The 20570-nt window shown below is 48.2% G+C and overlaps 2 protein-coding genes across 3 annotated transcripts in view; one reads left to right on the forward strand and one right to left on the reverse strand.

Moving 5' to 3' along the window:
- The first annotated feature begins 1732 nt into the window (after nt 1-1732).
- Nucleotides 1733-18506, forward strand: LOC119400190 (solute carrier family 22 member 3). 2 transcript variants are annotated; one of them, XM_037667191.2, is made up of 11 exons: nt 1734-2014; nt 3575-3996; nt 4344-4447; nt 4797-4951; nt 5430-5598; nt 6158-6305; nt 11271-11359; nt 14628-14842; nt 15172-15353; nt 15847-15992; nt 18090-18506. In XM_037667191.2, exons 2-11 carry the CDS (start codon nt 3604-3606, stop codon nt 18175-18177), a joined length of 1689 nt encoding a protein of 562 aa, XP_037523119.1. In that variant the 5' UTR covers nt 1734-2014; nt 3575-3603; the 3' UTR covers nt 18178-18506. The 2 variants fall into 2 exon arrangements, with proteins under 2 accessions (XP_037523120.1, XP_037523119.1); XM_037667192.2 differs by lacking the exon at nt 15847-15992 and having other exon boundaries at nt 1733-2014.
- Nucleotides 18499-20570, reverse strand: part of LOC119400191 (unconventional myosin-XV) — a 110002-nt gene continuing 107930 nt past the window's right edge. The window contains 1 exon segment of the mRNA XM_049417996.1: nt 18499-20056. Coding sequence (XP_049273953.1) covers nt 19943-20056 — 114 coding nt within the window. The 3' untranslated portion in view covers nt 18499-19942.

Consider the following 20570-nt stretch of genomic DNA (forward strand, 5'->3'; position numbering starts at 1 on the left):
ATCTTTAACTGACAAGAAATGCCACACTTATGTAAAGTGAGGAGCAGTGGTACTTCGTCACCACCTTTTAAGCAAAATTGAGGCATAAAAATGAAACAACGTTTGATGAATCAGCATCATGAATCTCGCGATGAGCACAGCAGATTGAGGACACTTTCGCTTCGGCGACACTAGAGTTTGAAATAGACGCGTCATCTGTTATTACTACAGCACCGATAGTCCCGTAAAAGGTTGGGTGCATGTATCTTGGTAATCCAATAATTAAAACAAGAAAAGTGCTCCCTCGATGTTCCACATGTGTTATTCCATTGGGGTTTTCCCTCGAGTGCTGATTATTCAAAAATTATTCGAAATGTATCCGGTATTTCGAATATGTGCTATTCGATTCGAGTACCGAATCGAATACATCACTATTCGATTGGTTATTCGAGATTTTGGAATATTCGCACCGCCCTGCTAAAGAGACAGCCGAGCCGATGGGTATTACAGCTTAGGAAGTCCGGAGAGGTCCCGCCCACACGACCGAAGCGCTAAGGAAATAGTCCCGCTCATGCACTCGGCAATGTTCTCCGAAGGCGGGGTCACAGGCCGTCCGGCTCATGACGTCATTCTAGAGTGCGCGCCCATTGGTGCAGGCACTGTGTGCATCCGCCTTTGAGGAGGAAATGCCAGGGACTTCTAAAGTTGTATCTGACTATAGATATAGTCCTGGCTGTTGCTGTTTTTCTAAGTTTTGCAAATGTTCTCTTTCTTCCTCCATTTCTTTCTTTTTTTTTTCTCTTCTCTCTTTTTGCGTGTGTTTTTTGTCTCTCTTTATTTTACTCACTTCTTTCTCTCTATCTCTATTTCTCGCTTCCTCTTTCCTTTTATCTCTTTCTCTCACTCTCTATTTCTTTCTCTCCTTTCTCTTTCTGCCGTTCGTTTTCTCTATTTCTCTCGTTCTCTTTCTTTCTATGCTATGCTTTACTCTCACCCCTCCTCCTTTCTCTCCTCCTCACCCTAACATCCCTTTCCCACCCCCTTGCTATGTTATACTATACAAGGCTATGCTATGCTAAGCTATGTACGCGGGTTCGAGTCTCGCTTCGCGAAGAAATCCCCCCCCCCTATAATTTCTCCCTTTCCCTATCTTAAGTTCTTTTTTTCTTTCTCCCTCTCTTTCTTTCTCCCTCTCTCTGTACTCGCCGTCTCGCCAATCACATGTTATTGCATCCCGCGCCGGAGAAGTCTGCGCACGTGTTCTGGGAGCGAAGCAGAATATGAAGAAAACGATGAAGAAAATGACGAATCATTTTCTCCTCGCAGCTCACGGACGCTTTAAACAGGTGCACTTTTAAAAGACCATCGATTTGTTCCTGCAGACTGGTTTCGAGCATCAAGCCGCCTGAAGGCGTGCTGGAATGCGAACGATTCCCCGAGAAAGAACAACAACACGTGACCACCAACACTTCGCGCGTGCTACCCTAATGAGCCGTCTCTCCCTTGAATGTCCGCGGTTGTCTGTTGCTTAGGCGATGACCTCGCCAACAGACACTCAGCAGGTCGACGGAAAAATGCCGACGTCGACGCGACGGCGTCGTAGAAGGTATGAAAAAAAAAAGAACAAACAGACAAAAATAAATGCTCCCTCAAAAGTGTGAGTCGCTTGACAGTGAAGGTCTCGTTCGATTTCTGGCATTGGTGAGCTTTTGAACAACAGCCCAGGAACGTCGAGTGAATGAAAAAAATACATAAAACAAGAAACTACGTACGGATGAAGAAATGCCTTGGCCATCGACAGTGCAAGCATTACGGCGAGCGACGTTTACAGCGAGGTCTAAGGTATACACTTGTTGTAGCTTGTAAGTGCGACAAAAGAAGACTTGCGCCTACGCCAAGAGTGTGGTCCCCTGTTCCGCCGCCATCTTCTGTCCTTTTAGAAAGAGACGCTGAACACGCTTGGGAAGAGTTCTCACGCCATTAACGACACGAAGCCTTCCGTGACTTCGAGTTTAAGACGGCCTTACGAGACCAGGTAATTCATTCGGGTGTATTACCCAAGTATTTCTTTTTTCGTCCCGCGTGTTGTAGTGTGATCGATGTACTGGGGGGATGGAAATAAACGCGAACAGCGTGGCGCGCAGTTTTAATCGCGCTCTGTCATTGGTGGCAATGAAAAGGTGCTTAGCTAGAGGGATCATTGATTGCACCATGGTGGAGTCTAGTGGCTATTTATTACCATCCAGTCTACAACCGCTTGAAAAGAGATGCGAAACAGCAGGGCGCGTAGATGCCGCACTGTTCGCGTTTCTTTCCATCGCGATAGCACCTTGGTTGATTGGTAAAACTTTATTGTTGGTCCTCAGAGACGCGAATAGCGCGCAATGGGCTCCTCCCATGATTTTTCTCTTCTCATCAAAATTTTTTGTTTGTAATCCCGTTTTCTTTTTGATAGGATGAATCATCTGAGACTCTCAACGAATCATGTTAGGCTTAGAAGAGTGCCTCAATTGCTGGACGAGTTCGTGCTAACTGCATAATCGTAGAAAGCAGCACAAAAAACGGGGATGAGGTAAGGTCCACACGTACACAGCGCAGCTATCGAATGAGATTGACCGAAGAACACGCATATATACACTCGTGCAAAGAAATACGTGGTCAAAATGCAAAAAGGAAGAGATGTTTCATTCAGTGGTCAGTGCTCATCTTATTCAGTGTACGCTGCGTACTTGTGGCCCTTTCCTTGTCTACGATTTTGGTGCTACTTTCTGCGATGAGATGGGCTTAGTAGGCTTCGTAAAGACAAGCACGCCTTCAACGCGTCCCACAGAATGATGTTCGAATAGACAGCGTGAGGTGCTAAGCCTACCCGGGGCGGCACTCAGTTCAAGCTTAACGGTCTGTTTAAACGCTTTGCTCAATTATTCTCACCTGATGTGATTGAGCGGTCTGACGTGAGCGTGAAAGAATCGACGACGAAAAGGGTCTGTTCAAAGTGACTACAAAAGTACCGACAAAGGAAAGGCGAAACGCACAGGAAGTAGCTTAAAAGGACAGACTGATGGGCTGGTTGCTCTGTCGTCGTCTGTGTGATTTTTTGCGCTACTGTTCAGAGTTAGGAAGTAGCGGCAGCGTGTCGCATTCAAGCGAGAAACGCTGATGGAATAAGAGCCCGGGAAAGTTGAAGCGATACTGTAAAGTGTAGAGTCATCGCTGTCCCACCTCCAAAAAAATTGCATTAATCTAATTTTTATGACGTTACAGCTCTCCAGTGCTTTCCATACAGACATACGTTTGTATCGCTGGTTTAAGGTCGGAGACTTGAACGTTCTGGTAAATTTTGTGAGGGATTCTGACATCGCTGCTCAACCAAACATAATGTTTTAGGTAATTACGACGAACCTTTAACTCTTAGTACACATAGTGTTTAAACTAGCCGAGAAAATGTACTTACGGTTCGACCGCAAACCAGCTAGCACGACATCTACGCCGCGGTTCTGTAGGCGGAGGTTACATGTTTTGTTAGGTTGAAACCGACTATAGTAAAATGTAGGATTTTCGTATATAATCACTGCTTGGTTCACGACGACTACAGACGGAAATACTGCACAATTCCTGAACAACATGGACGTCTGCGGCATCATCGGAGACTACGGCAAGTTCCAGAAGAACATCTTCTGGTTCGGCCTGGTCCGAGGCACGTTCATGGGTCTGCATCTCGTCGTGTCCAGCTTCTTCGCGCCCGAGGTAGACCACTGGTGCGCTGCTGATCCCGCCTCCCACGTGACCGGAAATGCGACGACTTTGGATTCAGGCAGGTTAGGGAACCTGTCTCGTGAGTCCAGGTATCTCGCCGAGGAAAGTGACTTAGGACTCGGCGCTTGTTCGAGGCGCCTGACGACGACGGTCGCTGTCGGCGACAACCGGTCGCTTGTCCCCGAAGTCCTCACGACCTCCTCCTCGTGCGAAACGTGGAACTACGGGAACAGCTTCTCGGGCCACACCTTGGTTCAAGAGGTGGGTGAGCCTACTGCTTTAGATGATGCTGGCAGCAGTAGACTTAGACGGTGGTGCAAGAATGTACTATCGGCGTCAAATGAAACCCGAACAAGCATTAGCAACGGTACAGTGCGCGCCGTCCAGTCATCACCGCGGACATGTGCAGTGCTGTAAAACCGGAGTGCTGCGCGCCTGTCAAAGGTGATGACTGGATGGCGTGCACTATACCATTTATAATGCTTGCCGCTCTTTGGTTTTCATTTGACGCCGATAGCACTTAACACAGATATTTATACGGATAACAGACATAGGTGGCGCAGGGTTCATAGGCATCCACTCAATTGGTCCACTTTCTCGAAACGCAGTGGGACCTGGTGTGCGAGCATGCATGGTTGCGCCCCCTGGTGCAGAGCAGTGTCATGACAGGCATGCTGCTCGGATGTCTTCTCTGCTCGGCCCTCGGAGACAGGTGAGCAAAGTGCGCGAGTCGAGGCGCATCAGTCACGATCACGCGCTTGAAGAATGTGCGTATGGGGCTGAATGTCAAATGTAAAATTTAAATTCAGACCTTACAGGGAAAAGATACAGAGCGAGCGGAAAAGAGAAATGATAAAGGAAACAGAGGTCAACCTGGTTAAGAGTCCGGTGGGGAACATGCTACGTATTTGGGGATGGGGAAAGGCAGAAAACACGAGGAGAGAGGCAGAGAAAATAAATTATGTCTAGACACAACACGTATTTTTTTTTTTTTTTTGCTTTCAGCTCCCCTGTGTGAACCAGTGTTAGTCCTTTAATGGTACGTGTCGCATCCGTTGCAGGCTGGGTCGTCGTCCCGTGCTGGTGAGCTCCTGCGCGCTGACCAACATGGCGGGCCTCGCGACCGCAGCGGCGCCCTCCTTCGGCGTTTTCCTGGCAGCCCGCGTGGTGCTGGGAATTTCGTTGGCCGTCATGCAGACCGCCTCGTTCTGCCTCCGTAAGGAAAGAAGCAAAATGATAGACAACCCAACCATAACCTGATATGCAGGCACAAAAGCAGCGTACACAAAAGCAGATAAGCAGTGATACTGATAGCTTGTACGTGACGTCATGGGCGTACCTTCTTCAGAAGCGCTAACACTCCATCATAACGGCTAAAATGACGTCAAGGCAGCATAATCCCGTTACGCTTAACCTGCTTCAATGTGATAACGATGTGGCTAAAACGCTACTGTCCTCTGTTTGTGCATGAATAACAAAATGACCCGAATGCAATGCTACTAATAACACTATCGTGACATCACAAACTTCATGTCCCACCATGCTGGTACTCCGTCATGCAGCATCAGTGACGTCAATGCAAGCCATCTATAGACAGGCGTGTCGCAGGGATTGCACAAGCAGTGATAGACAGTTGTATTCGAAGGCCTTCATGCGGCATGCTAAGTTTCCACGTCGCCATTCGCATCACGCAGTGGTGGAGGTCACTGGTCCCAAGCAGCGGACACGGGCCGCAGTCGCCTTCAGCCTGGGCTTCGCCCTCAGCCTCTTCGTGCTGCCGGCCACCGTGTGGTTAATCCAGCACTGGCGTCACGTTCAAGTGGCCATTACGGTGCCGTTTATCGCCATGCTGGTCTGGTCATGGTAAGATGCAATGTCAGCATCCCCCCGCCCCCACACACACAAAAAGAAAAAGCCTTCATGAGCTATAGGATTGTTCGTAAAGAAACGTCCAAAAAATCTTGATGATAGACAGCGAATGAATTAATCCTTTCCTTCCCCTCTTGTGTGGAACGGGGATCCCCTGGGTTGAGCAGCAGCTTCACAGGTTAACCCTGGTGGCGTGTCTTCACTTGACAGCTGCTACAGGGAACACATTCTTCATACACGATACTATAGTCCTTCATAAGGAGTCAGAAGTAGAACTGTCAGCCAGCTGCAGCCATAAATCTAAGTCACTATGCTTTTGCAAGAGAGGGAAACTCTGGACATGCCCTACGGGCAAGTATTCTCTTGAACAGTGGACATGTCTGTACGCAACTTACAACTTGCCGCGAACGAGAGGCAGTAGCACCAAACACAGCAGTGAAAATCGCACAAAGATAAAATATTAAAATTTCTAACGCGCCCTGATAGTAAGACCGTGCGAAGTGTCACCCGTCCAATTTGCAATAATAAGGACAGTGGCTCTATCCTATACCAGGTACCTGCCCGAGTCACCTCGGTGGCTGGTTGCCATCGGGAGGACGAAAGAGGCCGCCAGCGTCGTCCTCCGGGCGGCTTCGTCGAATGGCATCGAGATCCAGGACATGGACTGGGTGCTTCGGCAGCTGCGAAAGAAGATACTACAGGTGAAGTTTACACAGCGTACTCTTCGTGTAGATGCGCTCATATATATATATATATATATATATATATATATATATATATATATATATATATATATATATATATATATAATTCAGAATAACGTTCTGAAGGTCCGGTGCACATGTAGTTGAAGAAATGAAGGAGCACACTTACGAAAATTGCATATTTTTACTCATTTACGTTTCGGCGGCCGAAACGTAAATGAGTAAAAATATGCAATTTTCGTAAGTGTGCTCCTTCATTTCTTCAATTATATATATATATATATATATATATATATATATATATATATATATATATATAACTGAAGAAGCTTTTTCAATGGGCCAAATGTACTTGGGAAGAGAAGAGACACAACTAAGCGGTTATCTTAATTTTATTTGCCAACGGTTTCGACCGGTGGACCAGTCTTCGTCAGGGCTTATGAGCTAATAAGCCCTGACGAAGACCGGTCCACCGGTCGAAACCGTTGGCAAATAAAATTAAGATAACCGCTTAGTTGTGTCTCTTCTCTTCTCTCTCTCTCTCTCTCTCTCTCTCTCTCTATATATATATATATATATATATATATAATATATATATATAATATATATATATATATATATATATATATATATATATATATATATATATATATATATATATATATATGTAACGCAGGAGACATGATGGCTGTACGAAGATCCATGTTTATTAAACACTTCGTCTTCCTCTCTCACCACTACCGCACCACACCGTTCTCGTGTGGTTCGTCACACGCTTCCCCCTCCCCCCGAGAGAGTCGTAGATGCAGGGGCGGATGATATCTCCTTAATCTCCCCACGTGAACGATGTCAGTCTGGCGACCGAGTGGAGCCACGCTGCGGTCGATCTCGTAGTTAACAGTGGATATCTTGCGTATGATCGTATACGGTCCTTCCATTATTGCACTAAGTTTGCCGCGGTTTGGGTGCCAGGGTGCTTCGTATAGAACGAAGTCTCCCACTTGAAGCTCCGATGGAATGAATTTCTTGTCGTATATAAGCTTGTTTTTCTCGTGATATGCTAGTGAATTGCGGACCGCGTTTGCACGAGCGTCCTGCAGGTTTTCGGCAACGTCGGAGAGGAGACAAGGGTACGATGGTGTGCCATACATAAGAAAACAGGGTGGGTAGCCCGTGACCTCGTGAGGTGTTCTGTTGTACTCGTCGATAACGTCAGAGAGGAGACGCGTCCATGGTTTTCGGGGTTCGTCATTAATCTTGCAGCGAAGGCGAGTTACGATGGACTGATTGGTGCGTTCATTTAGGCCATTACACTGCGGGCGTTGTGAGCTTGTAAAAAGCTGATGAATGTTGTTGTGCTTGAGGAACTGCTTGAATTTGCCGGCGGTGAATCCTGTGCCGCGGTCGGAAAGGAACTTCCGAGGCTTTCCAGCAGCGAAGATACTCTTCAGGCAAGAGATGTAGGCGTCGCAGGTCTCATTCTTGTGTGCAAAAGCCCACACATAACGGGTGGCATGATCAACGGCTAAGTGGATAAATCTTTTGGAGGAACCGTAGTTGGCAAAACCTCCGATAGTGTCCATGGCTAGAAGATCAAATGGTTGTTCCGCTGGTGGTAAAGACTCCAAGGAACCAAAGCGTTTGGTCTTCGGCTTCTTGCAGCGCTGGCAAGTATCACAGTGTCGAATGTATTCGGAAACATCGGTGACGATGTCAGGCCAGTAGTATTGTGGAGAGAGAAGCCGCAATGTCTTCTTTACACCGACGTGACCGAAAGCGTCATGAGCTTTCTCGAGAAGAGAAGATCGGAGGGCAAAGGGGACGTAGACTTTTCGTATCCCTCTGCGCGTGACTATGGTCATTCCGTTCTCAATGGTATGCTTGCCGGGTGGTTTGTCGTGTGGATGCTCTCGCAGTTGTTCAGCAGATAGGAGTTGAATAATCGGGTTTCGAGACAGTGCGTCGGCTTCGATGTTGTCAATGCCCTTTTGGTGCTTGATGTTCACGTCGTACATGGAAAGCTTCAAGGACCATCGGAAGAGACGCCCTTGGGGATTTTTGATGCTTTTAAGCCACTGCAATGCCGCGTGGTCCGTGATAACAGTGAAAGGTTTCCCGTGAAGGTAACAGTGCCATTTATCAATGGCGTCAATAATTGCTAAGCATTCAAGTTCTGTGATGGCGTAATTGATTTCGTGTTTTAGTAGCTTGCGTGAATGGTATGCAATTGGATGCTCTCGACCTTCATCATCAGCCTGCTTCAAGACGGCGCCGATACCTTTGTTGGACGCATCGCAGTATAGCACACAAGGTTTGGAGGCATCGTAGATTTTAAGGATGGGCTCTTCTGTTACGCATTTCTTGAGCTGAGTGAAAGCCAGCTCACAGTCCGAATCCCAGTTCCAGGTGGCGTCTTTGCTGAGGAGACGTGTCAGTGGGTGAGCAATTTCACTGAAGCGGGCGATGTAGCGACGGTAAACATTCACAGTGCCGAGAAAACGCTGTAACTCTTTAGGGCGTGATGGCGTCGGAAACCGTAGGATTGCATCCACGTTGCTTTGTTTCGGAGTGACCGTGCCATTCGATACCCTGTGTCCCAGGTACTCAACGGAGGTTCGGGCGAATTGACATTTCTTCAATTTCAGCTTGACGAATTCGCTTTTGAAAGCTTTTAAAACTGCCTCCAGATGCTTCAGGTGGTCTGGGAACGTGTCGGAATAGACAACAATGTCATCAAAGTAATTCGTGACGTGCGTCAAGCGGTGTTTTGTCAATATGGACTTGACAGCCCGTTCGAAAGTGGCTGGGGCGTTCCGTAGGCCAAAAGGCATGACAAGCCACTCGTAGTGACCGGTACGTGTGACAAATGCCGTTTTTGGAATGTCTTCGGGATGCATCTTCACGTGCCAGTAACCAGACGTTATGTCTAATGTCGAGAAATACGTAGATTTCCCGAGAGAATCAAGAACGTCGTCGATGCGAGGGATGGGTTGATAGTCAGGCACCGTCACTGCGTTTAGCTTGCGGTAATCGATGCAGAAACGCGTGCGTCCTTCCCCTTTTTTCTCTGCCAGAAGTGCCGGTGCAGCGTATGGTGACGTAGACAGTCGTATGACGCCTTGCGCAAGAAGATCGTTGATCTGTCTGTCCATTTCAACGCTATCGGCTTCTGAGCATCGATAGGGAGCCCTGCGGATGGGAACATTGTTGGTGAGAAGAATGCGATGCGTTTCGCTGATGATGCACCCGATGTCTGTCTGTGACTTGGAAAAAATGTCGTCGTACTTATGGACAAGCTGCTTCAATGCGAACTGTTGAGTTTCATTTAGATGCACTAAATCGCAAACTTCAACTCCCTGTAAGGAAGCGTCCATATTAGCCGTGGCATGGTTTGGTGCACGAGGATGCAGGATGTCATTCTCTTGGCGTAGAGTCAGGGTGTCAAGGTCCAGGGACAAGTTGAAGAGACAGGCACTGTCCAAGCCAAGAAGTAAGTTGCTCTTCATGCCTTGTAGAACATGTGCCTGAATTTCCCTTGTGACTTTTCCTATCTGTATCATTAGATTGACGCGACCCAAAGTTTTGGTAGATGATGTGACTTGTTGAACTGAGATGCATGAATTCCTCATTATTTGTAGGTGAAGAGCCTCCAGCACTGCTTCGTTGATACAGGTGATCGTAGCTCCAGTATCAAGAGTAGCGCTGACAGGGTACCCGTTAATGAGTGCATCAAACTGAATTACATGAGCTTTGGGTCGCCCTCCTCGTTTCCCTGGTCGGTAGAGAGGGCGGAAATGCTTGCGCGTCGTGGGCATTCATTGTGCCAGTGCATCTGTCGGGGTAAGCCATCCATTGCGCAGTGTCTGCATTCAGAAGCGGGTGTTCGTAACGGCGTATTAGGTGGACGCTGACGGGCGCTGCCGCTTGCTGCGTTGATCTGCGTGTTTCGACTGGGAAGAACGCGCTGTAATTTAACTCTCTGCAAAGTTGACTCTACGCGCAGCGCAGCTGAAAGCCACGTCGCTGGTGTAGACGGGTTAAGCCCAGCAAGAGCCATTTCCATATCGGCGGGAAGGCCGTCATTGAGCCCGGAAATAAGGTGTGCGTCCTTTAGGTCGGCAAGGCGTCCGAGACACATTTTTTCGTTATAGTAGTCCTTCAGGCTCTGGCCTGGCCTCAGCCGACAATGAATGAATTGACGGAAAGGATCCGCTACGGCACTTGTGAAACGTGTCTTCATGCATTCGGACAAGCTGTCCCAAGATGCGTCAGTGTCGAACACCTCGGTGAGGAACCAGCGGAAAGCCTCACCTTCAAGGTAATCGGAGAAGTGGCACAGCTTGTCTCGCTCCGTCCATGCAGCGGCCGCAGTCTTCACATCGAAGAGCCGGAGCCACTTGTCAAAGGGGACGTCCTCGGGTGCTCCAGAGAACTTGGGGATGTTGATGACTTTCTTGGACGTTGCCATGATGAAGGGCACGGTAGATCCTGTCGACTAGTGTAACGCAGGAGACATGATGGCTGTACGAAGATCCATGTTTATTAAACACTTCGTCTTCCTCTCTCACCACTACCGCACCACACCGTTCTCGTGTGGTTCGTCACATATATATATATATATATATATATATATATATATATATATATATATATTAAGAGAGCTTAAAAGCTCACTTATTTTGTTTGTTATCGGGCCAGACGTCAGGTACACCGATAAATTAACATAGTCATCTACATTGGCTGGATGACAGGGTGGTGTTTCAATATGAGCCCTGTATGCTTTTGGGGGGACCAAATCGCATTAACTTTGAGATACAGGATACGTAAAGCCTATACGGGAGCATTCACGTTTAAACAGGCGATACGGGTTACAGTGTGCCGTGCACTCGTCATAGCCAAAGCATGACGATGGCGGTGAACGAGCGCTTCTTCTATGAACCTCCGTTTACACCACGTGACCAGGAAAACGAAGAGGCCGAGAAGGTACGCTACCTGGATCTCGTGAGGCAGCCCAGGATCCGACGTTACAGCGTCATCCTTGTCTACAGCTGGTGAGTGCTTTACAGCGGGCATAACCGAAACAGCTGTCGCTATTATGAACACGTTATGCGCTAGTTGTTACAGTTTTGTGTGTTGGGGGAAGGGAATTTTGTGAAGGGATCCGTTTGCAAAGCAGCTGGACTCCTCGTCTTTCGGGCTACCAAACAAGATGGCTTCTCTTTACCCGCCTCTCTCGGCCTTTTCTTGAAGTAGACGTTCCGAAAAGTTCAGCCGATGGCTTCCTCATTTTTAGAAGAAAAAAAAAATCGCAGCTTGTACTAAGCCAAGGCTGGGTCACAGTAAAGCTGATGGGCACCTAGTTTGTCCTGGCTTCGCTAGGTTTTTATCCTCTCACATCTCTCTTTCCCACCCCTTTCTATAATATACGGTGCCGGGACGGGAGTGGCTATGCTTGCTCTCTTCTTTTTTTTCAATTTTTTGTGTCTGTTTCCTTCTATTTATTTATGTCTTTCTTTTTCTTTCCTTCTTTCTCTCTATTTGTCTCTTTCTCTCTCTCTCTCTGTACTCGTTCTCCGCTCCTCCTTTCTCTCCTCCTCACCCTCCCTTACCTTTCCCACCCCCTTGCTACACTATACTATACAAGGCTATGCCATGCTCTGCTAGCGTGCCTGGATAGCCGAGTGGTTACGACGCTCGCCTTCGGATCGCGGGCACGTGGGTTCGAATCTCGCCACGCCAAGAAATATTATTTCGCCAAGAATTTCTGTCTCTTTCTTTCTATCTATTTCTCTCTCTCTCTGTGAACTTGTTCTCGCGCCCATCAGGGTTATTGCATATGGGAGCGAAGAAGAAGAGGACGAAGAGAGCGCGTGCCGGTTCATGATGATGATAATTTTCTATCTACGACACACGGCAAACCTCCGGCATAATATCTCTGCTGTAACTGCTGTAATAACATGCATCATAGATTGGCAGTACCTAGTCATCCCTGAAATATTTGTCATTCATGGGTCCCCTCTACGCTTTTCGAAGGAACCAAACAGTGTTCCAACTCTGTTCCTTCCCCACTACACAACCCCAAACCTCTCTTTCTCGCTCCTTTATGGACCTTTTCACGGAAGGCTCCCTGGGTGCCGCCATAATCCCCTCTGGGCTGCGGTAAAAAATTGGGGGACCCTTAAGCTTCGCCTTTAAGAGTTGAACGCAATAGCGAAATCCGGCCCCTGGTGCGCACTTCAACCACTAAGTGCATACTTATTAATGTGTATTGTTACACACACACGCACACAGACACACACACGCGCGCGCGCGAGAATGGTACATACAGGTTTTTGATCTGAAGCAAGAGTCGCATGGCCTCCAAGATGCACGCCGCGCGCTTGCCATCTCGGAGGCCATGAATAGTCTCACAATGCCTCACAGATGGCAGCACATTATCTAGCGTTCGCTGTTTGCTTGATCAACGCCTCCTCTGGAAAAGGCGGCATTGCCTTGATATGTTTTCCGCTAGATGGACATAGTTGTCCGTTTCCTTTCTCGATTTTTCGCTCACGGATGATTTTTCGCTCACAACCAACGGTCCCCGCGGTCCCGACACCGACGACGGAATTTCTGCGACACGAACGTGTGACCCCCCAAAAACGCACCGCCAAGGCAGTGACGTCAGCCTTTGTACTCCCGCGCTCAGGGTGTTGGCTCAATCGAGAAAGGAGGTGTTTCTTCTCTCATGTGAAAAGGTCTGCAGCAGGGATCTCAAACACGCGGCGCGCGGACCTTTCGCAAGCGACTCGGTCCGTGCATGACTATACCTTAATACGGTCTCCCGACGAAACATTGCAGAAAACAGTCATTGCATGGGCAGAAGAGGTCGCCGCAGACAAGCGGCCAGCTCCAAACCCATGAAATTTCTTTTAATAAAGTTGTATCCTCCTCCTCTCTTCGTCCGATATTTTATTTTCTTAAAGGGGTACTGACACAAAATTTCGAGGCCGAGATAGCCTGCGGGATCGACTCCCGTGAACATACGTGCATCATCTGCAAAATATCAACAGAGAATATAGCTTGGAAGGTATTTTTAATGAATTTTGAACATAGCGAATTGTGAATTAAAGGAACTTTGAACATAACCGTGGAACAAAAGCTCTACATTTCAGAATCGACGTCCAAACGTTAGCCTTTCTGGAGATCGGTATCGGTATGTTTCTCGAATCTTGTCTTCCAATTCCTTTCATAAATGACCCCTGTATGAGATAATGGAAATACCTTCTTTTAAATGGCAACGTTAGGTTTTAGAAAGGCAAATTGATAACCACCCGTTTGTAGCACGAAGCCACAAGGAAAACAATACTGATCTCTCAGAAAGAAAGCTTCTCAGTTGCCGAAAAGGTCGTTAAGGTCCAGGGATTGAACCCAGGACCAACGCCATTTCCGGGGCGGTCGTTCCATCAATTGAGCTGATGAGGAGGCTAGCAACTGGCAGCGCGAGGGCGAATTAATAGGCAATTCGAAGCGCGTGGACACAGAGTATCACAAATCGGTTCCGCGGTTCAATTTTCCTTGCTGAACCCCTCCGCCACCAAAAGAGATTCCGCAGAACCGATGCTTTAGCTGAAATTTCGTTCAACCCATCAGCCCCCCCCCCCCCCTCTCGCCTGCTTTAACCTTCACTCTCTCGGCCCTTGAGAGACTAAACTTCGTGACTGCGGCCCTCTAGCTGATGTGAGTTTGAGACCCCTGGCCTTTAGACTTTTTCAACGGAGACGGGGAGCACCTCCTTTCTGGACTGTGGCACGGGAGTACACAAAGGCTGACGTCACTGCCTTGGCAGTGCGTTTTGAGGGGTATCACGCATGTTTGCCACATTCCAGAGGGGATTATGGCGGCACCCAGGGAGCGTTCGTTCAAAAGATGGATGCCTTTACGCCTCCTGTCCCACCTTTCATTCTCTTTTGGTTACTCTTCTCCTCCACCCCATCGAAGGCGAGAGGGGTGCAGCAAGGCGCACAGACCTAATAACGCCAAAGCATGTTGCTGCCCTGAACGTTGGCCTTGGAACATGCCTTGTTAGGACTGTATCAGACACTCGTAACATGCTCGCACAGGATAGAAATAAAGTGAAGATCTTTGGGAGAGGCCTTCATTGTACAGTGGACTAAAACAGGCTGAGAATTATGATGACGATGATGATGGTGATGATGATGACAACATGTACCGCGGAGCACCGCTTGAATTTATACGCAACACAGGCCTTAACGTAGGCGCCTATCGCGCACATTGAGTATTATTAGGTGATTAAGATGTGCACCCTGTCCGTTGCAGCGTGTCGTGCGGCGCCGTGTACTACGGCATCCAGCTGTCCATGACCAGCCTGGGCGGAGACCCCTACGTAGGCTTTCTGCTGTCGGGCCTGGGAGAGTTGGCGGCCGTGGTGCTCTGCTACGGCACCGTTCGCTGGTTCCGCAGGCGCACGGCCGTGCCCGCTATGTACGCCGGCGTAGTCCTCTGCTCGCTCGGTTTGGGCCTCATACCGCAGTGTGAGTGCATATACCAGCGCCGCTTGCATGCTTTAAATAAGCTGCGGCGGCACTTATGACAGCTTCCAGTTCCATTGCTATTCTATTGACGAGTTGCAATGACGTTGGCAATTACATGCCAAACGTTTTTCGCCATGCACTCGTTACGGGGCCGCTCAATATGCTGACGCACGCTTTTGTGTGTGTTTGTGTGTGTGTGTGCATAGGCGTGCGCACAGGGGGGGGGGGGGGGGGCAGGGGGGCGGCCGCCCCCCTAATCATCTAAGAGGGGTGGCGCCAAATCTGCCCCGTGTAGTGTTTTTGATGTAGTGTTTTTGATCGTTACGTAGCGCTGACGTGGCTCCGTCAGGTGGACGGCCTGGTGGGGAAGATCCTGTCCGGCTCGGCGTTCACGGTCACGTGGTTGTACGCGGCCGAAGTGTTCCCCACCGTGCTGCGCACCGTGGGCGTCGGCGCCTGCCTCATGGGCATTCGGGTCGGCTCGGCGTTCGTGCCACTTCTACTGGAAACGGTACGTAATGAAATAGAGACGAGAAAAAAAAAAGTGTGGGCAGCTTGGAATAGTGGTGCAAGGCTGGACTAACGGCAGAGCTTATTGTGCCCGACCTAGATTATTAGTAAGGTCTTAATTAGCATGGTCTTAATTGGCAAGGTCCTAATTAGTACGGACTAGGATGACCATGCTTAGCGTAATGTTATTTAGTATGGTCTTTATTAGAAATGCCCTAATTGGTAACGTATAAGAAAAGCAAGGGATTGCTGGTAATCATTTACAAGAAAATGAAACTGAATTACCCAGAACGTTAAAATTTCGGAAGAGTAATCAGTCATACTATAAAATTACAAAAAAATGTAATTGATTACAAGTAATCAGTTACTTGTAACGCGTTACGTACAACTCTGGTGAGAGACTTTCATTATGTTTGGAGAATCTTTGACACTAAACGGTACAGAGCTCAGCGTGGTCCTTACACACGCAATGTGTTTCTGGTCTTCGACACCAGAGGCGCTACACGCACGAGTCGGTCCCCATGGCTGTCCTGGCGGCCATGTACGCCTTGGCTGCTGTGCTAGTCCTCCTGCTGCCCGAGACGTTCCAGGTGGCGCTACCGGACACCGTGCGAGAGACCCTGGATCTCAAGAAGGCCAAGTAGGCGAGGCGGGCCATACTGTGGTGTTTTAGTGCGAGGCACAGGCGGTGTTGGTGTCGAAGCGGAGTCTATTTGAGCCTCAACAGGTCGGGGTCACATGACCTGAGGAGAAACGAGATGAATCCAATAGACAATTGGACCAAGGAACGCGTAGTTGACATTAATTGTTGCCGTTGATTTAAATGTAGTAATTACGACGTAAATTGAAATGAAGTAAAGTGGACGAAAAATCACCTTTTCCGTCGGTGGGAACCGAACCCACAACCGAATTCGAAAGGGGTGGGTTCAGATCCCACTGACGGAAAGGGTGATTTTTTTGTCCGCTTTAATTCGTTTCAATTTACGCTCCAATTACTACTGTGCAATGAAAGACAAATATTAATGTCCTGTATGCTTTCCTTGGCCTGTTGGATCCATTTGGTTGCGTCTAACAAAGAAACGAGCCCCTCGCCACGGCGGCATACCAGTGCCGTTCAATTAGAATGAAAGGTTTTGTCTGGCGTTGCGTAAGTAACGCTTGCTGAAATAGAAAAAAAAAAGGCGCGTAACCATAGGCATGCGCAGGGTTCCCCATCAGGGGGGGGGGGCGAAGGTTCATCGCAGCGCCCCCCCCCCCCTACTAAGTCAATGTATGGGGCAGATTTTGCGCCCCCCCCCCCTCTTAGGTGACTAGAAGAGTCAATGTACGGGGCAGATTCTGCGCGCCCCCCCTCTTACGTGATTAGGGGGGGGGCACCCCCCTGCCCCCCCCTGTGCGCAGGCCTATGCGCGTAACCATCAAGGAAGGACACGCTGCTTTTCTGAGAATAAAGTTGGTTGCGAGTGACCTACTTTTCTGTTCTGTCTCGAATTCCTCCTTGATGCTTACGAGTCTCTTTTTTTCTGTGTATTTCAGTAGGAGTGTACCAACTAGCTCAACAAGTTTTACTATGTAAGAATCACCATTTTGCCAGTGGTTGGACCGTGTCGCTGGAGGGTTAGTAACCTACGCCGTGCCGTGTCGCAGTTAATTCTCACTATCTTGCCAGAAGCACTACTGCCAGAGCCAAGGTCGACAGCATCGGGTCGCTCTGCCCTTTGACATCATACGTGACGTTTATGCTGAGGTCACGTGACCCCAAGCTGTTCAGGAGAAAATATACTCTCCCTCTCATTTCAATCGCAATGTTGTTCAGCAATTTCCTTTTAGGGTCACTCTCAGCAAGCAATCAAAGCAAGAATTTTACGATATGGAAAACAATATTTTGCACAAAAACTTTAATATCTTGTGTCTTCTGTTGCAATAAGTAGCTAACGACCCACTTATCACGGCTGGAAAGCTCGTTTGTTCGAGCGTGCGACGGTTAATCATTTGTAGGCTGTTTTGTAGCCACCATTCACAGTTGCGGTTTCAGAGAGCGCCGAGAGAAGCGGGACTCAGAGTGGTTTTTGTGTAAACGTAGCTAGCTACGTGGAACAGACAAAACCGTGTGCACATGACCACCGCGTTGACAACCGTTTTCCTCGAAGTCTTCCTGCGACGTTCTAGATATGCATGAAACATCACAAATGCCCTGCCGAGACAAGGACGTCAGCCTTTGTACTCCCGTGCAAGTCCTCTTTCTCTTTCCGTTGAAAAGGTTTGCTAGGAGCGAAGGTGTTGCTAGTAGAGAGCGCTCGCAAGGATCGTGGCAGCCAACACAAACTCGTGACGCAGGTGGAGGTTGGTTGTTTACACGAATACAACCAAAGGCAGGTTTCGCGTGCGGTGGCGCGACACGCACTTTAAAATTGATTTTAAATATGTTCTACACTATATTATTCATTGATGTTCCATAGATGATGCGTGTGCGTCCTCGCAAATCTATCCCACGAGTTACCTCGCCTTCAAAATTTTGTGTCAGTGCTCCTTTAAGTTGCCATAGCGGAAGACGAAGTTTGTACTTCTAGTTGTTTGGTAATGAACATTTGCGTCTTTCACGCGCTTTTGCAAAAGCTGACTCGTACAACGAAACTTGAATTCAAATCTGCGTCAATTTATGACGCACTACAGTGCAATTGCACTCCAATAATTTCGTCGAATTTTAGTCGCACTTTCTTATTCTTGTTGTGCTCAGGAAAGCCAAGACACATCTATCTTCAGCGGAGCTGATAAATTACCGAAGAGTTTCCACTGCACAAGAAGAGAACCAGGATGAACCCTGACCTGATCGGTGCCTCCAAGGTTCAAGACTTCAGTTCAAACACCTGGCTCCCTCACAGACTGAAGCTCATGCGATCGAGCGAAAACTCCGACCTCTTGCATCACGCGAGCTTCGAAACTGCTGGTGCTTTGCAGGCAGCACAAGTTCTCGTGGGCGTGGTCTCCGAGATCGGGTCTCCGATCGTGGTCTCAGATCTTGGAGACCATGACATCTCTGCGGTCACGCAGTCTCAGAGGATCCCATGCCGCCGCCGAGGATCTCATGCCGCCTCCAAGGATCTCATGCCCAATGTTGCCCAAGAAAAACAAACCACACCACAATGTCCAATACTCGCGTTTCTCTTTTTATTGCGTGCTCTTATCAAACTTGAAAGCAGCCTTTCCGCTCACGTTCCGTGACACCCACAGCGGCTAGTTGTCATCTTGTTACGTCACGAGGAAGAAAAAAAAAAAAGCACGTGAACGATGTGAAATATGTTATAAAGTTTTAAGGCACTATAAAAAAAACGACACCTCCTCACACCCACCTCCAAATTTTCTCAGAAAGGCTGCTTTCGCAAGGGGACAGGGGGAAAAGGGGGCAAATAGATATGTATATACACACACGCGTACGTATCAACACACATAGAGATGGTAGTCAATTTATCCTAAAATATAAGAAGGAAGTAAAGAGTAGAACAAAAGGGCATAATGGATAAAATTCTCAGTTCGGCGCGAAAAGTTGTGTTTCCTCAAACGCCCGAGAAAGTTTTGGCAGCTGTTGGCGAAAGGGGAAGCACCCCTTCGGCGTCGTCACCGTTCTATTTCCCATATTAATTTCTCGTGAACCAAAAAAAAAAAAATGTTACTCGAAGGAAGATGACGTCAGGTTATCCGTCACACCTAAGATGCGAAGAATATTACAATGTCGTGAACAGCAGGAATCCGGTGTTCTAAGTTTTAGGCGACGTCTCCCTCATTACGTACAAGTGTAGGCCCAAGGCGACTGACAGAGCATGCACAGCTAGGTACGGCACAGCAGATTCACGTACGCGCAGTCGGCGCCAGTCAAACATCGCGTGACCCGGATTCTTTTGTCCCGCCTTAGTAGACCGTTCTTGAGCCAAGCCCCCACGAACACAAAGTGACACCCGTTACACTTGTAAAAGGAAAAATCGAAAAGCCATTTTGGCAACATGTTCTTTTGAAAGGCAATGCAAGAACTTGACACGAACGATGGAGGAATGTATCCGAAGACACTACCTCCTGTAGGGGCAGTGTGTCTATTGTCATTGGTAGGTTGTGTAGAAAATGTACGTCTAAATGGTATACCGTCATCTTAGTAATATATAAGGCACTCTTCATACAACACGAACTAACACGATAAGGCGCGATTCTATGGATCACCTTGTCAGGCAGGCCTCAACCTGCTCCTCAACCTTGCCAGGCGTCCTGAACCTGCTGGTGGAAGGCGAGACATAGATAAGTAACGGGGAAGTCTTCAGTCCAAGCGCTGCGTGACAACTTATTCACCAATCCGATACCGAGTGTAAGAACGTTCGGGGGGTACACGCGCACACTCTCGAAAAGACGGGAACGAAAACGAGACGCCGCGAGAAGTATTCGTCCCCGCGTAGAAGCTACTGTAGCATCGCTTGTGAGAGTAGCGGTGTCACGACCTAATTAGGATGAGGGTTCGCTATCGCGGTCGATGACGAAGGTCATTTGAAGTCGATGTACACGTCTTTTTCGTCTGTCGTGTTGACTCGGATGCGCTTGTGAAACGCATCACTTGAGGTTCCTGGACAGGGTGACGTCCTGTGGGGCGCCGCCATGTTGGTTGCCCTGGTGACTCTGCTGGATGTTGATGTACTGCCGCACCAGCCTGGATATCTCGTGAGCCTGGAAGATGAATTGGTCAAAAAAAAGTAAGCAGAAGAAACTAAGCAGGTATCTACGCAAGCCTTAACAAACGAGAGCATAAAATCATCTCATAAAGCTGTTAAGAACAATTTCCTATAGTCTCTAAGAAGGTTGTAACAAAATAAGCAGCCCTGCTCACGATCTACACCCCGCCGCAAAGGAGTGGCTAGCTCGAAGTAAGCTTCCTAACCAACATGGTAAACCTTTGTTACACTGCCTGCGGCAACCGCTGGAAATTCTCGAATTTATGTAACACGAGTGGTCACTAAGCGATATGTGTTTACAACATGGCGGGCGTGACGGGCGTGTCTCCAGGCTCAGCTGTTGAATACGGCGCTTGCAGTGCCACAAGAACATAGCCTTTGAGATTGGTGGCTGTTACTCAGAGGAAACTGTCTGTGGGATGCGAGCTTGGACACAGTATAGTGTTGCATACAGTAATTAGGGAGTTTACGATTTCACCAAACCGCACTTTAGACTCCCACCTGTGTTC

The sequence above is a fragment of the Rhipicephalus sanguineus genome, chromosome 7 (assembly GCF_013339695.2).
Source record: "Rhipicephalus sanguineus isolate Rsan-2018 chromosome 7, BIME_Rsan_1.4, whole genome shotgun sequence".
Lineage (NCBI taxonomy): Eukaryota > Metazoa > Arthropoda > Arachnida > Ixodida > Ixodidae > Rhipicephalus > Rhipicephalus sanguineus.